Source organism: Aristolochia californica, unplaced genomic scaffold (genome assembly GCF_029961685.1).
Source record: "Aristolochia californica isolate CCGP_79_NKW_82.1479 unplaced genomic scaffold, dmAriCali1.0.hap1 SCAF_11, whole genome shotgun sequence".
Lineage (NCBI taxonomy): Eukaryota > Viridiplantae > Streptophyta > Magnoliopsida > Piperales > Aristolochiaceae > Aristolochia > Aristolochia californica.
Genome location: NW_027181782.1, coordinates 35,299,000 through 35,319,467, shown reverse-complemented (window position 1 = coordinate 35,319,467; position 20,468 = coordinate 35,299,000). Strand labels below are relative to the sequence as shown.

The following is a 20,468-nucleotide window of genomic DNA, read 5'->3' as shown; positions in this document are numbered from 1 at the left end:
ACAGAGACTGCTAAAGCCCTTTTTGAACAGCTTGAAAACCCAACTATGCATGCTTTAATGGAGTTTTCTCCATTTCTTTCATTCCAATTAACATCATACATAACATTCATATGAGCGGAATTGGCAACAATCTAAGATGTCTTCCCAATCAAGAATTTTCAGACACTTCTGTAGAGTAGTAGCTATTAAAGATGTAATGCTCCAAGAATGTAACAACCTCAATTCCCACCCAGCAAGACTCCACCTGGCAAGGAGCTGAAAGTGACAAATGGTAAAGAAATATGGAAGTATAGAAAGCTTTGCGGCTCACTCCCACTGCACATTTATGGATGAAGTCATCACCCCAAATACAAGATGGCCCGCAGCTCATCATTTATCAGTACAATAAGGAAGCTCTTGCACTTGCTCCACCTAGAACTTGAAGAATACAACTTTTTCTGCATCTGGATGCTCAAGTTTATAAAGCCGGTATCTACATTACCATGTTCCGGATTATTTTCCGCTCAGCTGCTGAGTTCAATTACTGCGAATGAAATATCATGTATTAACGAAATATCTACAAGAAAAATAACTACAAAATGATTTTAATAACCATCATACATTGTGCTTTCATCACACAAGTTCAAGCAGCCCAATCGTCGTCACTACCATCTGTATCCTGGAAATTTTCACAGTTTGAAAGATTTCAGCTGCCAGTTAAATGCATCCAATAAAGCAGTACGAAGCAAACAGAAAAATACAACCTAGTTCTGGTCAACACTTCAGTTCCAGTCATCCAGATATAAGAAGTAAGAAAGAACAGAAATGGCAAATCTAAGTTTTTGACTAATAATTAGGTAATATAAACAAAAAACGCAGGTCATAAGGACAAGGAGATAAATATAAGGAGACAACTAAGCCACATAATATAAGGGATAAATATAAACAATTATCCATTGTTTCAAAAGCATCTCAACATTAAAATAAAAATTTCAACATTTCAGAAATAAAAGCATCTAAAAATTGCCAAAAAAAATAAAAAATCCATTGTGGACCCAGAAGACTTTGATTAGATGTTTCTCACAGTTACGCATGGCATAAGCTATCAGTGTGAAAGGAATCCGACTGGTTTCAGAACATACAGATTTGTCAATGACATAGAATTGGATTACATTGAGACATCTACCAATAAACTGAGCATGGACAGCAAAAAGTTAAAAGTCAAACCTGCGGTTCACTGGAGAATTCTATTTCATCATCTTCAACCTGAAAATTTAACCAAAAATGTCAAGTAATCCTTTATATCATCATATAAGCATCAACTGCATGCCAGGAAAATGCTACACGCAAATAAAAAAGCCTCAAGATTTTGGGCACAGCACCTGTATGCATTTTCGTTTTCTTGGAGTTTCTTTATCTGCAATTTTACCAGAATGAAAGTAAGCTACGTAGATTTTTTTTTAATGCTACTAAGCTAAGTTGAGAGACTACGTAGAAAGTTTACAAAATCAAGCCAGATTTATACCCAACAAACAGTATCAATTTTTAAAGTTCAGCAGAGGACAAAAAGAATAAGCTTTCAGCAAAATTTTTAAGAAAAATCATTTTCTTAGAGCAAAGTATCAAGCTGCTCTCTTACTATTGGTCTTTGACCTTTGCCATGCTCAGAGGTTTTCTTTGAACTGGCAAACCCTTTTCGAGCAGATCCTGGGAACACAGGAGTTGGATAATGCCCAACAGGAAAGACAGCAACTAACTTGTAATTAACCAATATCAATTGAATGTTGTTAAAAGAAGTTTCAACCTTTTGGTGAGGGTGGATTCTTCGTGCTTCTCGTTGGTCTCTGAAAATATAAACATGGTAAGAAATTCAATCTCTAAATCCAAAATCATTCCAGATATTTGTCCCAAGATTCTCACTTCTAACCTTTTCCTCCACTTTCTCAAACAGGGTGGATAAAGTGGCTTGCACAAGTCTACCCCTTTTACTGTTAGGAAGTTCACTTGTCTTTTCCTTAGAACTAGAAGATCTTTTAAGCCCTCGTGGTGAAACAGTCTTCATCTTAACTTCCTCATTGTCAGAAGCATGAACTCTAGCTTCTATAATGTTGGAAACTACAGTCTGTATTATATTACTAAGGAAATAGCAAACAGAATTCTCATGAAATGTGTAAATTACAGAAAAACTCAAAAAAAGAATGCAGATTTATTAAAGATGCACACACAGAACAATATTCAGAACAAATATAATGAAGATCATCTGGATATTTGAAGGCAAGGAAGGCTTAGTCGCCATTCTAACTTCATCATTATCTTTCTCTTCCTTAATACTACATGCCTCAGCTTCATCTGAACCAGCGTTATCATCTCCAGAGGATGACTCAGCAAATCTGCACCAAGTTTATGCAGCTTTAGTTAGTTTCTAAAATATTTGATCAACTTTTTTTTGAACAATAATATTTGATCAACCAGATTTTTGAAAAATAAAATGAAATAAAGACATAAATTTTAAAATCTACAATGATATTCCACCTGCTCCACCATGTGGAAAATCAAACTAAAAATTGGCTTTACCTACAACCATTAAACCAAGTCCATGGTCATTTCCAGGCTGTACCTACTACCTAGGATTAAAGTACTCAAATGTTTGAAATTTGAAAAATTAGCCTACATATTTACCTATAAAATAATATAAAGAGTTTTTCGGATACCCAAGGTAGATTCTTGCATCTATAGTACTATCTCATAAGTACATGTTGAAAAGGATAAAGACCAAATACTACAACATGCTCATAAAAACCATGTGTTATGCAGTAAAATGTAGGGTAGTAATTAATAAATGAGGTTACATCAACAAAAGATGATGGTGATAAAGGTAAGAAATGTTAAGATGGCTATGTGACAAGGAATGCACTATGCAGCATGATGTAGGGTGGAAATAAATAATGAAGCTACATCAACAAAAGATAATGGTGATAAAGATAAGATGTAGAGATGGCTGAGTGGCAAAGCTAGGAAAAACAAAATAAAATTAATGCATTAGGAAACTTAGGACAAACACCTGCACACAGCATATCTAACAAAACCTAATTATGCACAAGTAGAAGGGCTTTGGCAATGTTGGTTAATGAGGTGGCAAGAAAAAGAAGATACATGTAATAGACAATGAAGAAAGTTTTGTTAAAAATTTGAAACACACAAACGTCACCATAGAGTAAGTAAAGTTTAGGGTACAATAGAGGAGTACCTATGATGATGATGATGAATAAAGAAAAATTCAGAACATGAAGATACATATAACTTTCTCCGTCCTAATCTTAATTGTAGTAGGAAATAGGCCTAAATACTACAAGGAAAAATAGGAAAATAAAGATGAAGGGGGGAAAATTAAGTGTCAGTTGACTTCAAGTCTTCAACTGACTAGACAAATGGAATAAGGTTGAATCAAGGGAAGGTGAAATGATACAAAAGTGCAAATCCAAAACCTATTACAGCTGGATGAGGAAGTGGAGGTAGCCTACTTCATAAGTGATCAAAATATTCAAATGAATACAGGGTTAAAAGGAGCCGACCCACTAAAAATTATCCATGCAAGAGTCTACTTGTTCATAAGAAGGTGCTTGCCAACTAATAAACATGGAAAGAGCAATACTTGAATTTTTTTCCAGCTGTCCTTGCAGAGTGTCTAACTGGCGTAAGTTCCATTCTTTCATTTAAGTTCTTCTGAGATGAAGGATCAGAATCCACAGAAATGACATCCTTGGAATCACTTTCTGGAGAAACTGGCTGAACTTGTTCCTTTCTTACTTTGTTAACACCAGATTTTTCTTCAGGCATTGCACCAGCCCCACCTTTAAAATCATATTCAGGCTGTTTGCTCTGATCAGGCAAAACAAGAAGGTTGGAAAATCATTACAGCACATAAATGGCATCTATATGCCTGTCTAGAATAAAGAGAAAACATAAGAGAGTTGTGAGAAAAGCTAACCTCACTAAGTTCCTTGGGAAACTCAAGTTGAAGTTCATCCGGGTTCTCTTCAGTTTTTCCTATCCACCGTGCATCAGAAAATACAATCTAACAATAATCCCAACGCATCAGAGTTTGACGAAAAGGACATAAACACAGTAAAGACAAACACAAACCAAATAGAACCAACTAAACGTCCACTTGACCCTAATTCACAACCAGAAGATAATTCAATACAAAATAAAAAAGTTCATGTCAACATTATGAAAGCCTTGTTCCAATTATCGTGGTTTGAGGACAACCCCTGGTTCATAGTATAAGACAGTCCAAAGTTGTACCCCAGCTCTTGACCGGCCTTCCCAGAGCTCCTTTAGCTAAGCTGAGTTCAGCATTAATAGTTAATACTAACTTGGCAGTGGTCCAAAGAAATAATAACAGGAAATGTTCGTCAAATAAATGACACTTGGTTATCAATGTCAGAGTCTAGTTCGAACTATGTTGGTTGGGTTATAATCCTTGGTTCATGTCATCAGATGTGATAAGAGTTTTATTCCAGCCGTCAAATTACCCGATGAAGGCCTCCTCTTTTACCTGGATGGAGATCAGCAGCAGAATTTGAACTGGTGGAGTTCAAACTCATAACAGTAGGAAAGGTTCTTCTAAAAAATGGCACAGTAAACATGAAAGTGTTATTATACCCTATGCACCTACTCAGTTCAGTTCACACATTATATTCACCAAAACTGATAAGCGCTCGACCAGTACAACATTTAAAGAAGTAAATCGATAAATACAGACCATGCTCTCAAATATATCCTCGCACATCACAGACTTTGCTGTTCTGCCAAAATGCAGAGTCAAATACTTGTTCTTCGGGTAGACGATCGTCCCAAACAACTTCATCCGGCCCTAACAATCCATCAACATATTATGTTAAATCTACTTGAATTAAAGAATTCAAATACAAGATAGAAGGCAAACCAATTTACAACCCATAACTCAAAGCCACATAAAAATACCAAAGACTATCATACTTGAGGGAAATCCATGTATAGAATGGGGTTTTTGGTCCCAAGGTCCTTCAGCTCGCCTATCTTCCCGCCCGAGACTGGAGCCAAGAGACCCGGAAAGGAGAAGAGGAATTTATTCTTTCTCTGCCCTTTCTTGATAACATCTACTCCGTGGTGTTTACATACTAGCTTGGATGGGTTGAGAGGGGTTGAACTTTTTGTAGGGGTCTGAGAAAGCAGATTTTTCGAGAAGGCTAGCTCCTTCAGCCTTCTCCGCTCCTTACTGTCATCGTTTCCTTGGGGCTTTTCAATCTTCTCGCCTTTCTTTGAAGAGGGCCGGACCATCGCTGAGGAAATAGAAAAGCAGTTTCAGCTGTGAGGAAGGACTACAGCTTCAAAGAGCTGGAGAGGAACAAGAAACGGCGGGAGATCCTGCTCCATTCCCGCGCCATGAATGCGAGAAAGAAAGAATGCACCTCCTGAGACTGGGCTTGGCCCACTAATGAGGGATGAACTTGTTCACTCCGATGATCGATCCGCCAATAAGTATTCATTCCCTCAAAATCAAATAATTTTTATTATTTTTATTTTTTAATCTTATTATTAAATTTCTAAAAAAGATAAATATTACACAAACTTGATTATGAATAGTATTGAATATGAATTTTTTTTTTTATATGATACAATCAATGACATTTTTTTTATTGTGATATGTTAAGAAATGGAATTTTGGCTAAAACAAAAATTAGAAGAACACAACCCAAGTCTCGAGATATACTATTACAGTTATCTACCTCCTTCATAAGGATAAACATAATCTCTTCAGTTATCATATAAGATTTAGTTGGATTTATCCTATGTTGTAATTATCTTTTCATGTTTATTTTTTTTATTCTCAATTGTATAAATACCCCTTTCATTGTTGATATTAAGAAAAAAACTTCTTTCTCATTCATCCTCCTCTCCCTCCCACCAACTGAAACCCTTCGTATTTCTTCCTTCCGTCGAATTGTTAAGCGCAACAACAACCTTCTTTGTCTTCTTGACCCCCACCAGATTCACTTCGATTTTGTCCGTCTCATCCTTCCTCACCACCGTCCCTTGTCCAATTCCATTCCCGCCGCCCAACACCACACGCATGTACCGTGCCGCGCAAGACTTTCCCTCAGCCGAAACACAGCATTTGTCACCACCATTGCCTCTAACATTGTTATCAACTTTCGTTGGCTATCTGCATTGAGTGTTGTTGTTCCGTCTTGTCGGTGCCAACCCATTCTTCCTTCTCTATTTCAATCTTCCCCAAGCCATCACCATCACCATCACCATTGTCAACCTTCGCCAACCATCCACATCGAGTGTTGCCGTTTTGTCTCACCAAGCCCCCCTAACGCCCCTGTCCTTCGAACATGTAAAGACAGTCAACTGTTGCTCTTCCACATCTCTTTTTCCAACCTAGTCACTACCAGTGTTGCTGCTATTCCACAACTCTTCACTGGACGATGTATTCTCTTCGATTCTATCCGCCCCAACCACTACAGTGCCAAACTGCTCATCCACTTCTCTTCACCGGACAATGCGTTCTCTCCGATTCCATCCACCCCAGCCGCTACTCTTCCCCATCTCTTACACTGGATGATGCGTTATCTTTGATTCCGTCCAACCTATCCGCTACTAGTGGCTCTTCCACCTCTCTTCAACGAAGGATGAGTTATCTCTGATTCAGACGATGCACTCTCTCCAATTTTGTCTGCCTTAGCCATTACTAGTGCCACTGCTCTTCCGCATATCTTCATCGAACAATGTGCTCTCTTCGATTCAGTCCATCCCAGCCGCTACCAATGCCACTACTCATCCACTTAATGCACTCTCTCCAATTTTGTCTACCTTAGCCATTACTAGTACCACTGCTCTTCAGCATATCTTCGTCGAACGATGTGCTTTCTCCGATTCAGTCCATCCCAGCTGCTACCAATGCTATTCTTCCCATCCTCTTGCTTCTAAAGCTGGGTCTACCACCAATGCTCCGAAATGAACTCTCCCACTTTTGAACGGAAAGGTGTCTTGGTCAGAGTGATCCGAACTCGTTAAGAGATTTCAGTTGTCGGTTAATCTCGTGTAGTAAATCTAAAATCTTTATTAATATAGATGTTTATTTCTGGGCCCTTAATGTCTGCCGCAATTTATTTCTGGAGCTCCGTTGACAACTTTCTCTGCAATGTTGTATTCCTTGAAGGCTTCGAAGTAGTCTTGGACGACCGGAAGCGTTCTACATTACATGAGAGGCCCAGTGAAGGAAAGAGCGGGAGCGGAGGCCTTCTTCACTGGGAATACGGTGGGAAAGAGTTTCTGGGTGCGGAAACGGTAATGCCCGTCTTGGCCACTATCAGCAGTAAAGAGACTTCCACACCTCAACAGCACGTCCAGAAGAATCCAGAAAGTGTCAATGGGTAATGTATTCCTATAAAAGTCTAGAATACTGTATTCTCTGCCATGTATTCCAGAAGGGTCTAGAATACACTCTGCAATGTATAAATACCTCATCATGTAAACAGATTCAATAAGGAGAGAAAAACTATCCACAATTGATTTTGGTATTCTATCATTCTTCTTTCCTTCTATCATGGTATCCAGAGCCGTGTAAGGACCCACGTCCGTCTTCACCAATGGTTGAATCCTCAAACCTCCCCACATTCTCCCTCCCATCTCCCTCCCATTTCCTCACTGTCAAACTCAATCACGAAAACTATCTGTTGTGGAAGGCTCAACTCCTGCCTTACCTCCACAGTCAGAATGCTTTCGGTTACATCGACGGTTCCATCGTTGCCCCCAAACCTCTCGCCGACACCCCCACGGATCACCTTTCCCCCTATTCCATCTGGAAACAACACGATCAAGCCCTCATGTCCGTCCTCATTTCTTCCCTCACCGAGCCTCTCATCGCCCATGTCGTCGAAGCCTCGACCTCCAGAGAAATCTGGCTCATCCTCGAAAGCCTTTTCGCCTCCAAATCCCAAACTCGCGTGATGCAGCTGCAATACCAACTCACGACCCTGAAAAAAGGGTCGGATTCCATCACCGACTATTATCAAAAAGCTAAAATCCTGCGTGATACGCTCGTGGCGGCAGGCAAGGTCCTCTCCTCCTCGGATTTCATCACCTACCTGCTCGCTGGTCTCGGAACCGATTTCGATTCGGTCGTGACCTCCCTCACCACCTGTATAGCTCCTCTTTCACCCTCCCAGGTCTACAGCCACCTCCTCAGCCACGAATCCCGACTCCTCCATCACCAAACCCTCCTCCCGGCCTCCCCCGAATTTTCGGCAAACACCACTGCCTCTCTCCCGTCGAACCCCAGCACCAGAGGCAGGGGTTTCGACAGGCAAGGGTATCGCGGCAGAGGGGGCACCCGCAGTCGTGGGCGTGGTCGCTTCGGCGGTCGAGCCCCTTCTTCCCCTTTTTCCCCAAATCGCCATCCTTGTCAAATTTGTCACCGTCCCGGTCATATGGCCCTTCAATGCTACCACCGGTTTGATCATTCCTACCAGGCGGTCCCACCTCCTTCCTTAGCCGCCCATCTCACTTCTGCCTCTTTTTCTCACGCTCCTCCCTCCCCTGCTCCTAGTCCTCCTGGTGACCCTAACTAGTATCCTGACTCGGCCGCGACTCATCACTTTACTCATAATTTTTCCAACTTATCCATCAATCCTACTGAGTATAAAGGCGATGATCAAGTTCGTGTTGGCGACGGTAATTCTCTCCCTATTCATCATGTTGGCAGTTCTGTTCTTCCTTCAACTTCTGGCAATCTTCTCCTTCCTCAACTTTATCATGTTCTGTCTATTTCTAAGAATTTAATTTCTGTTAGAAATTTTTGTGAAGATAATTCTGTATTTTTTGAATTTCATTCATCTTGTTTCTTTGTGAAGGATTGCCGTACCAAGAAAACACTTCTGCGCGGTCCTACTAGTCAAGGCCTGTATGTCTTCCCTCCCGCCACCTCTTCCTATCAAGCTCATACTGGGTCCAGAGTCTCTCCATTCCAGTGGCACGCTCGTTTGGGTCATCCCTCCATGCAATTAGTCCACCGCATCATCTCCAAGCTCTCTCTACCAGTAAAGCGCTCTCCACAACCTGGGTTATGCTCTTCCTGCTGTCAAGCTATCAACTACCATATCCATCCTCTCCGTCTTGGACCACTGCCCCTCTCCAACTTTTGTTTGCTGATGTATGGGGTCCTGCCCCCACTGTGTCCAGGGGTGGTTTTCGATACTACCTCTCTTTTGTTGATGATTACAGTCGGTTTACGTGGATTTTTCCATTACAGTGTAAATCCGATGTTGTTAATGTATTTTTATCCTTCAAGTCTCAAGTCGAAAATTCATTTCATACCAAAATACGTGCCCTCCAATCTGATTGGGGTGGCGAATTTCGTTCCCTTCATACTGTGCTACAGTCTCTTGGAATTTCTCATCGCTTGGCTTGTCCTTATGCCCACTCTCAAAATGGTTCTGTTGAGAGGAAGCATCTACACATTGTCGAAACCGGTCTTGCTCTTCTTGCCCATTCCTTCGCACCTCATAAATATTGGTCTGACGCCTTCCTTACTGCTGCCTACCTAATTAATCGCCTACCCACTTTAGTGTTAGACCACAAATCTCCGTTTGAAAAATTGTGGAACCGTCAGCCCGATTACAATTTCTTGAAAACTTTTGGCTGTCTCTGTTGGCCTAATCTTCGTCCTTATAATCGGCATAAAATGGATTATCGGTCTCTTCCTTGTGTCTTTCTTGCTTACATCCCTAATCATCATGGCTACTTATGCTATCATATCCCTACCTCTCGTATGTATGTCTCCCGTGATGTTCTATTTGATGAAACTGTTTTTCCCTTCAATCCTCCCCATCCCTCCCCTCTTCTCCATTAACTACTCCTCTGCCCTCCTCGTCTCTCCCTCTACAACCCTCTACCACTACCATCCCCACTCCCATTACTCCTCCTTCCTCCCCTGGTTCCACTGCACCTTCCCCTCCGCCTCTGACCCCACCCACTAGACCCTCTTCCCCACTATTACCATTGCCCTCATCTCCCCCTCGTGAGCCTGTACTTGCCGAGTCTTCCGTCATCTCCTCTTCCCCCATTTCCCGTCCTCATCCCATGCAGACCCGATCCAAATCCAACTTCCATTTTCCCAAAATCCGGACCGACGGTACCGTTGCCTGGCCACCGCCTCAAGCCCTCCTCACATCCCGTGTCACTCCCGATGAACCCTCCTCTGTCACTGAAGCCTCAAAATACCCAGAATGGCGCCGTGCGATGCAACTCGAATTCGAAGCCCTTCTCTCCAACAATACCTGGACCTTAGTTCCTCCCTCCCCCTCTCAGCATGTTGTGGGCTGCCGCTGGATCTTCAAAACAAAATACCTCTCAAATGGCTCGGTCGAGCAGCGGAAAGCGCAACTTGTTGCCAAGGGATACAGTCAGCTCGAGGGTTTGGACTATTCCGAGACTTTCAGTCCAGTTGTCAAACCGACAACCATCAGGTTAGTTCTTTCCATTGCCCTCTCTAACAGTTGGTCGGTTCATCAATTGGATATTCAAAATGCTTTTCTTCATGGCACGTTGGATGAAATGGTCTTTATGTCTCAGCCAAGTGGCTTTGTTCACCCTCAATTTCCCACTTATGTCTGCAAGCTCAATCGTGCTCTCTACGGCCTTAAACAGGCCCCTCGTGCGTGGTATGCCCGTCTGAGCAGCAAACTCCTTGAATTTGGCTTTGTCATCTCCAAATCTGACACTTCTTTATTCATCTACCGCCATCAGTCTATTGTCTTGTATCTTTTAGTTTATGTTGATGACATTCTCCTTACTGGCTTCGATAGCTTTACCATTACTCAACTTGTTCAATTGCTCAGTGTTGATTTTCCTGTCAAAGATCTTGGTGATCTTCATTATTTCCTGGGTATTGAGTGTCACATAACTCCGAATGGGATTTTTCTGTCCCAACGAAAATATATCCTTGATTTACTGCACAAGACCAATATGACTAATTGTAATCCTGTTGGCACTCCTATGTCTCCCTCCACTAAACTTTCTGCTTTTGATTCTACATCTATGGAAGATCCTTCTCTGTATAGGAGTGTGGTGGGCAGCCTCCAATATCTTCTCTTCACTCGACCTGATTTAGCCTTTTCAGTCAATCGTGTCTGTCAATTTATGCATGCTCCTTGTCTTTCTCATTGGCAATCTGTGAAACGGATCTTACGGTATTTGAAACAGACTCTGGATTATGGTCTGACTCTCACTTCTTCTCCGGCCCCTGTTCTGGCTGCCTTCTCTGATGCCGACTGGGCAGGATGCCCCGACGACCGAAAAATCTACCAGTGGCTATTGTTTATTCTATGACACAAATCTCATCTGCTGGAGTTCAAAAAAACAAACTACTATCGCTCGGTCCAGCACGGAGGCTGAATACAAGGCCTTGGCTCATGCTACGTGTGAGCTAGTTTGGGTCCAATCCTTATTGTCTGAATTGGGAATCTACTTATCTCAGCCACCCATTCTCTATTGTGATAATCTGGGGGCCACTTACTTATCTGTGAATCCTGTGATGCATTCTCGAACCAAACATGTCGACATCGATTATCATTTTGTTCGCGATCGTGTCCATAACAAGACTCTTCAAGTTTCCTTCCTTTCCAGTAAAGATCAGATCGCCGATGTCTTCACCAAGCCCCTATCCATCACCAGGTTTTGCACACTTAGATCGAGCCTCACAGTCCTACCAGGCCTGCTGGGCTCGCTGGGGGGTATCAGCAGTAAAGAGACTTCCACACCTCAACAGCACGTCCAGAAGAATCCAGAAAGTGTCAATGGGTAATGTATTCCTAGAAAAGTCTAGAATATTGTATTTTCTGCCATGTATTCCAGAAGGGTTTAGAATACACTCTGCAATGTATAAATACCTCATCATGTAAACAGATTCAATAAGGAGAGAAAAACTATCCACAATTGATTTTGGTATTCTATCATTCTTCTTTCCTTCTATCAGCCACTAACCCAGAGCCAACTGAAAGCAACGACAGCCAGGAAGAAGACATCACAGGGACAAGAGTAAGCCTGCATGAACCCCATCCCCAACGGCTAAGGCCACTTCATTGTTCCCCTTTTTCCTTTTTCTTAGAGTAAATTCAGAATTGAATCCATACAAGAGAAAATCATGGCAACACGTTAGCTAGAAATGTCAACTGGCGCCCGTCTGAATTCTAGCCCAAGATAGCAAATCTGAACATCTTTTTAAGCACCCGTCGGTGACTGTGAGTATCCCTTTCCCCTGTAACTGAACTCTCGGGCATGGCAGCCATGAGGTTAGCACTGGAGCAAGGCCAAATGCAGAGGCCATCTCCGCTACTGAACTTAATATTCATGACTACCGTGAATACTGCCGCGAAAACACTCGCTGCAGTGAGTACGGCTTCGAGGGAAGGAGGGAAATGGAAGCCGATTGATCATGTTCGGTACATGATGATGCTGACAACATGGTTCACCTTGTGGGTGCTCAGGGTTTTGATGGATCACTTTCCGGTCTTCCCTTGCTCCGTCGTTCCTTCCCCCGCTGCGCTCCTTGATGGCCTTTCGCCGTTTTCTTCGTCTTCGTCCTCGTTGCAGCTCGTGCTGCACGATGGACGCAGGGCGGGGCCTGGGCCTGATGCGGCGTCCGGTAAAGCCATCGGCAGGGCTCTCTCTCATGTGAGGATTACCGACATTCGATCTTTTTTCTTTTTCGTATAATCTGTAAGTGCGTTTGTTTTCTGGTGATTGGAGAAATTCTCTTGCAGATTTTCGGGCTTTTGAATGAAATTTCGGCTAGCTCCCGCAAATACCAGTTCGCCATCGCCATGGCGGACAGAATCGTGGACGAAAACGCTCTCTCTGGTTCCGACACCCTCCGCGACATAAATCGCCTGGCGCTGTCCGCCGCTTTCGCCCGCACCTGCTCGCTCCTCCACCGATCTTTGCAAACGGCCTACTCCCACGAAGATTACCAGCCGGTGACCTTGCCTTGCAGGGTACTCCACGCGCTGCCGCTCGGCTCCCACCTGGTGTCGTACCTGCGGACAGCTTGCTTCTTCTGCTTAACCAACCTCTTCCCGTCACCGAAGACGGAACGGCGGTTGCAGCGGCAGGTGGCGGGGCTGGGACCAGCGGAGAGCGGCGGAGAGGCACCCGTCTCGGAGAAGCACGCGCAGGAGCTGCTTTGGCTGGCAAATAAAATGAGAGGCTGCGGCGCCGTGGAGGAGGCGGTGGTTCAGTGGAGCTTCGCGTCAGGGCTGGCTTCGCTGGCACTGACGGCCAATGCAAGAGTTCAGGGCGCCATCGTCAAGATCTCCGGTAAGATCCAAAACAGCTCGATTTGTCGTCAATGCAAATAACAGATTTCAGAGCTCGATTGTTCTCTAGTGTCGCTACGATCCGGCCACATGCTAAGATAAAAACAGAGAAGATACACGAGACACGTAGCCAACGTTTTTGAGCGCTTCTGTTGCCGCTGGCTACCGGTGCAAGAACCGTCCAACCATTTCCGCCATCAATTTATTCAGGTGGCAGGTCTCTGTAGTAGAAAAACAAAACCTTAAAATCCACGGACCATCTCTCCATTAATGAACTGAAGGAAACCCAGATAGGTAATAAAAAATCAAACTCAAATATGGCATCATTCCCATTTCCCACCAATAATGGAACTGGATTCGAGCAATAAATCAGGCGTTCTTAGTTTGGTGAAGGTGAGCAAACCCAGATATAGTGAGACAACTAAACCAGTCGTTTACAGATTCCAAAGGAACTTCTTTTCATCAATTATTCATTTGTTGACAGCAATTCTAATGAGAGAGGCGGCAAGAGGAGAATTCGAAACACAAAAGCAACTGAAATTCCACCTGCTTGCGCTCTGGTTGCCGCTCTTCTGCTTCGCCAGCAACGGGTATACCTACCCCTTCCTCACGTGTTCGGAGAAAACGGAAATGGAGCGGGTACTGGAGGATCTCATCTCAGCCTTACCCCCGACAGACCAAGAAATCATTCTCTTGAACTGGCTGCAGGACTTCACCATTTCCTCCTCCGAGTGGCCCAACCTCCAAAGGTGTTACGATCGATGGTGCCGCTCTTCCCGGAAGCTGCTTTTATAGGCTCATCCAATCCACCGTCGTCAAGGTCTACTCTGAAATATGTAATATAAATAAACAGAAAAAGGTTCAACAATCGCACAGATTGTATGTAGTATCAGTCCTGTAGGGGGAGTAGAATGTGTTGTTTACCGAAATCTCTGTTTTATTTCAGGAATCTTGCGCATCCATGCTTACGCTTTCTCTATGGATGCACATGTTGTCTTCTTCTTCTTCTTCCCTGTTAGAAACCAGAAACGGAGAAAACCGTGAAGGGTTCACTCAGTCCCAAATCCGATCTGACTCACTAAAATCACAAGTAATTAGAAAACCATAGTAGGAAATTCAAATCAAATGGACTGGGCATGGAAACAAATTATTATCTTATCTTTTATTAAAACCCACAAGCAAATTCATCGTTGCATTGGAAATTAACTGACACGCCGAGTTAGTCATTAACTCAGCCTTGATTTCTTAAATATTCAAATGGGTTAACTCAAACCCGACCCGACTCTTGAAGGGATCGGATACGGGTTTGTTTCCACCCTGAGTCCAAGGTAGTACTCGGGGACTGCACTAGGCCCCAGATCCAAGCCGGGTCTGTTAATCGGGTAACCGTTTACGGCGAAGAGGACAGTGTTACGCCAATCTCTATTATTCCGACGACGAAAGAGCACCTCTTTCGCGCCTTTCCGGCGAGAGCCGCTCCGCTTTTTCTCTTCTCTCCTCCACTTACCTTCTCCCTCAAGTAGCCTTTTGCCTGCTCAGAGAAAGCCAAACGAGCTAAAAGCAAACATCCTTCCTGAACCCTAGTACCATCCACCAGATCATTTCCAGGATGTGATGATGCAATCAACCTCGGTCGTTTGAAGATGTGACAATGGAGGCTCGGCTCTGCCTGTGAGGGTTTTAATGTTGCGATGATGGCTTTGGCGCAGTCTGCGGTGAGCTTTTCTACTGTTCGATACCGGAGTTGTTTTGCAGAGGCGGGGAATTGCGTTTCTCGTGTGGTGTCTGTTCGATTTGGTGGTTTGAAGGGCAATGCGAGGATTTTTTGGGGGTTTGCTCCGGTACGGTTGCGGTTGGGAGATAGGCGGAAGGTTGCTGGACGTGGGAGGTTGGATGTGACCGAATCGCAGAGCGTCGACCATGGGCAGCAGATACGGACTGGTGTGGAAATACCTGTTACTTGCTATCAGGTTTCTGTTTACTCTGGAGTTCATGTTCTGGTGTTTTCTTCTTGTTAGTTAGTTTATGGGGTCATTTGATGCATAACGAGATTCCATTTATGTGGCAGCTGGAGGCTCAATTTTCAGTGAACAAACTGTTTTTGAGTTTTGTTCTATCAGCACACTCGTTGTAGGAAATGTGGTTGGGCAAAAATATTTCATGAGAGTTTGCGGCCCGACGAATATTTTTTGTATTTCGTCGAAATTAAAGTTAATGGATAAATGTTTACAAAGTTAGAAGAAGTGTGGACAAAGAAATTATTCAATATTCATGTATAGCTTTGAATTACTTGATCAAATCTTTAATAGGTGCTTCTCTGTTGAGTATGACGAGGTTGAGGTAGAGGGCTGAAAATGTGCTTAGCTATTGGATGTGAATATAGCTCATGCTTCGTCTCTAGTTGTGACAAAGTTTCTAGGATTTCATATTGCCCTTTTTGCTGGACATAACTAATTCAGGACTTTCCATCTTGCATAATCTTATAGATTCTAGGCGTGCCTGAAAAGGCAGAGAAGGATGAGATTGTGAAGTCTATGATGGAGCTAAAAAATGCAGAGATTGATGAAGGCTACACAATGGATGCTGTGGTATCTCGCCAGGTGGGACAAAAGCTTCCAATTTTCCTTTTCACTTGTAGCTTATAAAGAAATATTGAAGTTTATTTTCACCATTTTTCCTTATTGGTATTGATTTGCAGAATCTTTTGATGGATGTGAGGGATAAACTCTTGTTTGAACCAGAGTATGCTGGTAATGTTAGAGAGAGAATTCCACCCAAATCTTCCCTACGCATTCCATGGGCTTGGCTTCCTGCGGCTCTATGCGTCTTGCAGGAGGTAAAATTTGTCTTGTATTGATGAAAGCTCTTAATATGTGGTCTTGGGTTGATATTCTGTGGTGTCTGTGCCATCTAGGATGCATATGTATGTGTGGCCATTATAAATAAAGAAAAAAAGTTTAACTGCCTCATTTTAAGTGCATCAGTTTTCCTGGTAAAGGACCAAGTCATCTGCATCATCTGTGGTGCATCTCTTTAATTGCAGCCACGCTTAACAGACTGAGTCATTCATTCTATGAGTCGCTTATGCTAGAAGTGTACTACCATAATGTGACTAACCATTTCTCATGCTCAAGAGAGCTCTAGCTCTAGCTCTAGCTCTGGCTAGCCTAGAAAAAGCATTTAATTTTCTTTTTGTATCGGGGATAATATCCTTCCATTTTAATGCTTATTTTTAGAGCTTAAAGCTCTTAATTTTTTAAACTGCTGTTAAGAACATTGGTGATAACACAGGTTGGAGAAGAGAAGGTGGTGCTAGAAATAGGCTGTGCAGCTTTACAACATCCAGATGCTAAACCATATGTCCATGATTTGCTTCTGTCTATGGCATTGTCAGAGGTAAATCATAGAAAGCAAAATTTTTGGTTCTCCAGCTGCCCATTCTCCAATATCCACCTTCTTATTGTCAATGCATTTGTAGTGTTCAATTGCAAAAATGGGCTTTGAGATAAACAAAGTAGGGCAAGGATTTGAAGCCCTTGCCCGGGCTCAATATCTACTCAAAAGCCAAGCTTCTCTACAGAACATGCCATTGTTGTCACAGGCAAGCTTCCTTTGTCTTAGCTTCTCACGATCAACTACTTATTCTTTTCAATAGGAATCTCATATTACATAAATGGTTTTGCCATCTTTTTTCACTTTAACTAAGTCCTTCCCCCCCTCTTGCATATGCTTTGTAGATAGAGTCATCCTTGGAAGAACTTGCACCTGCCTGCACATTGGAGCGGTTGAGCATGCCTCACACACCCGAAAATTCTGACCGGAGACAAGGTGCAATTGCAGCACTGCGTGAATTGGTGAGGCAGGGGCTTGAAGTTGAAACTTCCTGTAGAGTTCAGGATTGGCCATGCTTCTTGAACCAAGCATTGAGCAAGTTAAATGCTGCTGAAATTGTTAATCTTCTTCCTTGGGATAATTTAGCCATTACTCGCAAGAATAAAAAGTCACTTGGGTCACAGAACCAGAGAATTATAGTTGACTTCAAATGTTTCTACACTGCTATGCTAGCACATATTGCTGTTGGATTTTCGAGTAGGCAAAAAGATCTGGTACATATTCTTACCAGCCGCTAAAGTTTTAGTTGGTGAACCAATCTATGTGAAAATGTAATTCCAGGCATTTACATGATTCACAGATCAGTAAAGCAAAAAACATTTGTGACTGCTTGGTAGCATCTGAAGGTATAGATTTGAAGCTTGAGGAGGCTTTCTGCTCTTTCCTTCTTGGGCAGGTATGCTTATCCAGTAAGTTTCTTTTGTTTTGCAACGATATCTATGAAAAACACTGACTCCTGGGTTGCTAGGCTGGGGAAGCTGCTGTGGCTGAAAATCTTTGGCAGCGTGAAGTTAATGTAACTGCAGCCTCACGGAATTTGGAGCCTTCTTCTTCAAGCGAAAAAGACAAGAACAAGTCATTGGTATTCTGTATCTGTAACTTCAATGTTTCTGTTTATCTGCGTCTTTATCTATTATTTTGTATCTATTACTCTTAAAACTTTTTGGAAAGAGTTGTTTTGCATCATGGAGCTTGATTAATGGGAAAAGAGAGCCTATGATGGTAATATGGCATCCAATCAAAATTTTCATGGCTATGCATATGAATTGCTTTACGTGTGTATTTTATTGAGAGAGAGGATGCTATGTGGGCCAAGCAAAATATGAGATGGGTTCTGATTGTGTTTTTTTTCTTTTTATATGTAAATTAGACAATACAATACTTCTCCTAAAGGATTCCACATTTATTACAACAGTTCTCTTTGGAAACAGTAATTGCAAGAAACTTTTTGAGTTCAAAGAGGTTCTTTTTCTATAAGCTCAGTAGTTAGCTCCTGTCCACAGAAGTGGGGTTGGGAAGAAGTTACCTCATAGTGGTCAGTAGACTCAAGGTCGCTCATTCATGTCATGTTTTCTGTATTGTCTTTTCATTTGAGTTGTCACCAGTTAACTGGCCAACTTTGGCCATTAGCTGACTGGACGTCATAAAATTAGGTCATTATATACCACAAAGTAAGAGATTAGTTGTTAATCTCATGTTCTGGAGCAACTTGCAAAATCTATTCCCTAAGCATCCTAACTGCCTTGCAGCCTTTTTTTCCTTTTCTTTTTGATCTTTTGAATTTTATTAGACAATAATTAATTATATGACAAGAGAGCTAGAGGCAATTTCCTGAAGTTTAGGATCTCATTTTTGTATTTAAATGGTTTCCTTTAAAATGAAGTCTTCTCATGCCAGATGACCTGCTGAAATTGACCAGGAAATATGGCTGAAGGATGAAGTGCTTCTTACGTTTCCAGATACACGAGATTGCTCTCCATCTTTGGTAAGTGATTTGGTGGTTGCTTGAATCACTAATCAAGAACTGATGCAAATTATATGAAGTTCCTGAACTGCATTCTGTAGAGTGACTTTTTCAGGGGAGAGAAGAGGATTCTCAGTGTCAGCAAGCTAAGTAAAGGAGCTGCACAGACCATCGCTAGTGTAAATCACAGAGCATCTGTGGAACCTTCTCTTAACGTAAATTCTACTAGAAACCTGGGAACTGCAGTGAAACAACTGGCTCCTGCTAATTTGCAGAATCAGGTCACAGTGAACAAGAGTAGTGAGAGCATGCCTGGTGCACCTGTTCAGCTGAAGCGAAACCTTGGATTGGATCGGAAGAAACTATGGGAAAGCTGGTGGAATGAAGGTGGTATCGCAAAAAGGGTTGCTCTACTGACTGCTTTTGGGTGCTTGTTTTATGGAACTATTAAATTGCTCAACATGCAGTTTGGGCAAACATTAAATTCATCTTATACGTATCCGAAAACCTCTTGGATGAGCACAAGCTCAACTTCAGCTTTTGAAGATCCTGGTTACAAGAATGGTCCTACCCAAATTGGTAGGAAGAACATAGGAAAGAAGCTGGACAAGCTCCTTTTAATGTTCAATAAGCAATCTAAGAATCCAAAAGATGAAGGAATGATCCAAAATTCATGGCCAGATGTTGATGTTTCCTCTTTCAGTAATGTCTTAAACAAGAGACAGATGTCACTTGAAGAGGCTGAAACACTTGTTAGGCAATGGCAAGAAATCAAAGCTGATGCATTGGGGCCTGATCATCAAGTTCAAAGTCTTTGTGAAATTCTTAATGAATCCATGCTGACTCAGGTGAAATTTTCTCAGTTATTTTTCCATTAATATGATTTTTCGAAATATAGTAGCATTATTTGCTGTTCTCTCGTTCACTTCTGTTCTCATACTTACAATTGTTCTTTCTGGTATGTACAGTGGCAAGTTCTGGCAGAATTAGCAAGATCAAGATCATGTTACTGGAAATTTGTATTACTGGGTTTGTCCATTGTTAGGGCCGAGGTTATATCTGATGCAAAAAATGGGGAGATTGCAGAAATTGAGGCACTCCTGGAGGAGGCTGCAGAGCTTGTTGATGAATCTCGGATGAAAAATCCAAATTATTACAGGTAAATGAAAAGTAAATGCAGTCATCAGTCTTGCCATGTTATCCTTCTGAATCTGAACATCTCCCATTTGCTAATATGCAGCACTTACAAAACTCGGTATCTTCTGAAAAAACAAGATGATGGATCATGGAAATTTTGTGGTGGAGGCATCCTAACTCCAGTTTGATTCTTCCTTAATGTTTGGGTTGAGCAGATACACCATGGACTTGTTCTCGTGAAGCAGCTCCTACAATTGAGTTTACTGTCAGTATGCTGTCTTGGAGGATGACTTGGGAACCCTAGGTACCAGCTGGGAAAAGATCTGAAGATAGACTTTCCACAGACGTGTGGTTGACTCAGATGCAACTCTTAACTCTCCATGTTCTTCATGTCACTTTTCAGTTTTAGCAGCTGTGCATAGGATACTGATACTGGAAGTTAACCCATTGCTGTATGCGTTTCCTTCTTTTTTTCGTTGATGTACATTTGTCCAATTGTCTAAATTTTTTTATTCAATACAGATTCCTTAATATGATCCTTGTTTATCCAATTACACTGGCTTTGTAATTCTAACCATTTATTAATACAGCAAATTGGGACTGACACACAGAAGAAAGGGGTTGAAAAGACA

General features: G+C 42.3%; 3 protein-coding genes across 5 annotated transcripts; 2 read left to right on the top strand and 1 right to left on the bottom strand.

The window, feature by feature from the left end:
* Positions 1-5,407, bottom strand: LOC137944171 (DNA-binding protein RHL1). 3 transcript variants are annotated; one of them, XM_068789738.1, is made up of 11 exons: positions 4,981-5,406; positions 4,745-4,855; positions 3,968-4,054; positions 3,632-3,858; positions 2,248-2,369; positions 1,907-2,103; positions 1,784-1,823; positions 1,362-1,396; positions 1,207-1,245; positions 601-658; positions 1-507 (listed from the first exon to the last, which is right to left on the bottom strand). In XM_068789738.1, exons 1-10 carry the CDS (start codon positions 5,299-5,301, stop codon positions 623-625), a joined length of 1,215 nt encoding a protein of 404 aa, XP_068645839.1. In that variant the 5' UTR covers positions 5,302-5,406; the 3' UTR covers positions 1-507; positions 601-622. The 3 variants fall into 3 exon arrangements, with proteins under 3 accessions (XP_068645839.1, XP_068645838.1, XP_068645837.1); XM_068789737.1 differs by having other exon boundaries at positions 1-523; positions 4,981-5,405; XM_068789736.1 differs by lacking the exon at positions 1-507 and adding an exon at positions 1,619-1,686 and having other exon boundaries at positions 4,981-5,407.
* Positions 5,408-12,298: 6,891 nt separating this feature from the next.
* On the top strand, positions 12,299-14,281 carry LOC137944713 (BTB/POZ domain-containing protein At1g63850). The gene is made up of 3 exons (XM_068790435.1): positions 12,299-12,702; positions 12,792-13,344; positions 13,828-14,281. Exons 1-3 carry the CDS (start codon positions 12,307-12,309, stop codon positions 14,136-14,138), a joined length of 1,260 nt encoding a protein of 419 aa, XP_068646536.1. The 5' UTR covers positions 12,299-12,306; the 3' UTR covers positions 14,139-14,281.
* Positions 14,282-14,819: 538 nt separating this feature from the next.
* LOC137944093 (plastid division protein CDP1, chloroplastic) lies at positions 14,820-20,367 on the top strand. Its single transcript, XM_068789616.1, has 12 exons — positions 14,820-15,313; positions 15,830-15,943; positions 16,042-16,179; positions 16,635-16,739; positions 16,822-16,944; positions 17,081-17,449; positions 17,536-17,631; positions 17,704-17,817; positions 18,655-18,720; positions 18,801-19,547; positions 19,668-19,858; positions 19,940-20,367. Exons 1-12 carry the CDS (start codon positions 15,035-15,037, stop codon positions 20,022-20,024), a joined length of 2,427 nt encoding a protein of 808 aa, XP_068645717.1. The 5' UTR covers positions 14,820-15,034; the 3' UTR covers positions 20,025-20,367.
* The last annotated feature ends 101 nt before the right edge of the window (positions 20,368-20,468 follow it).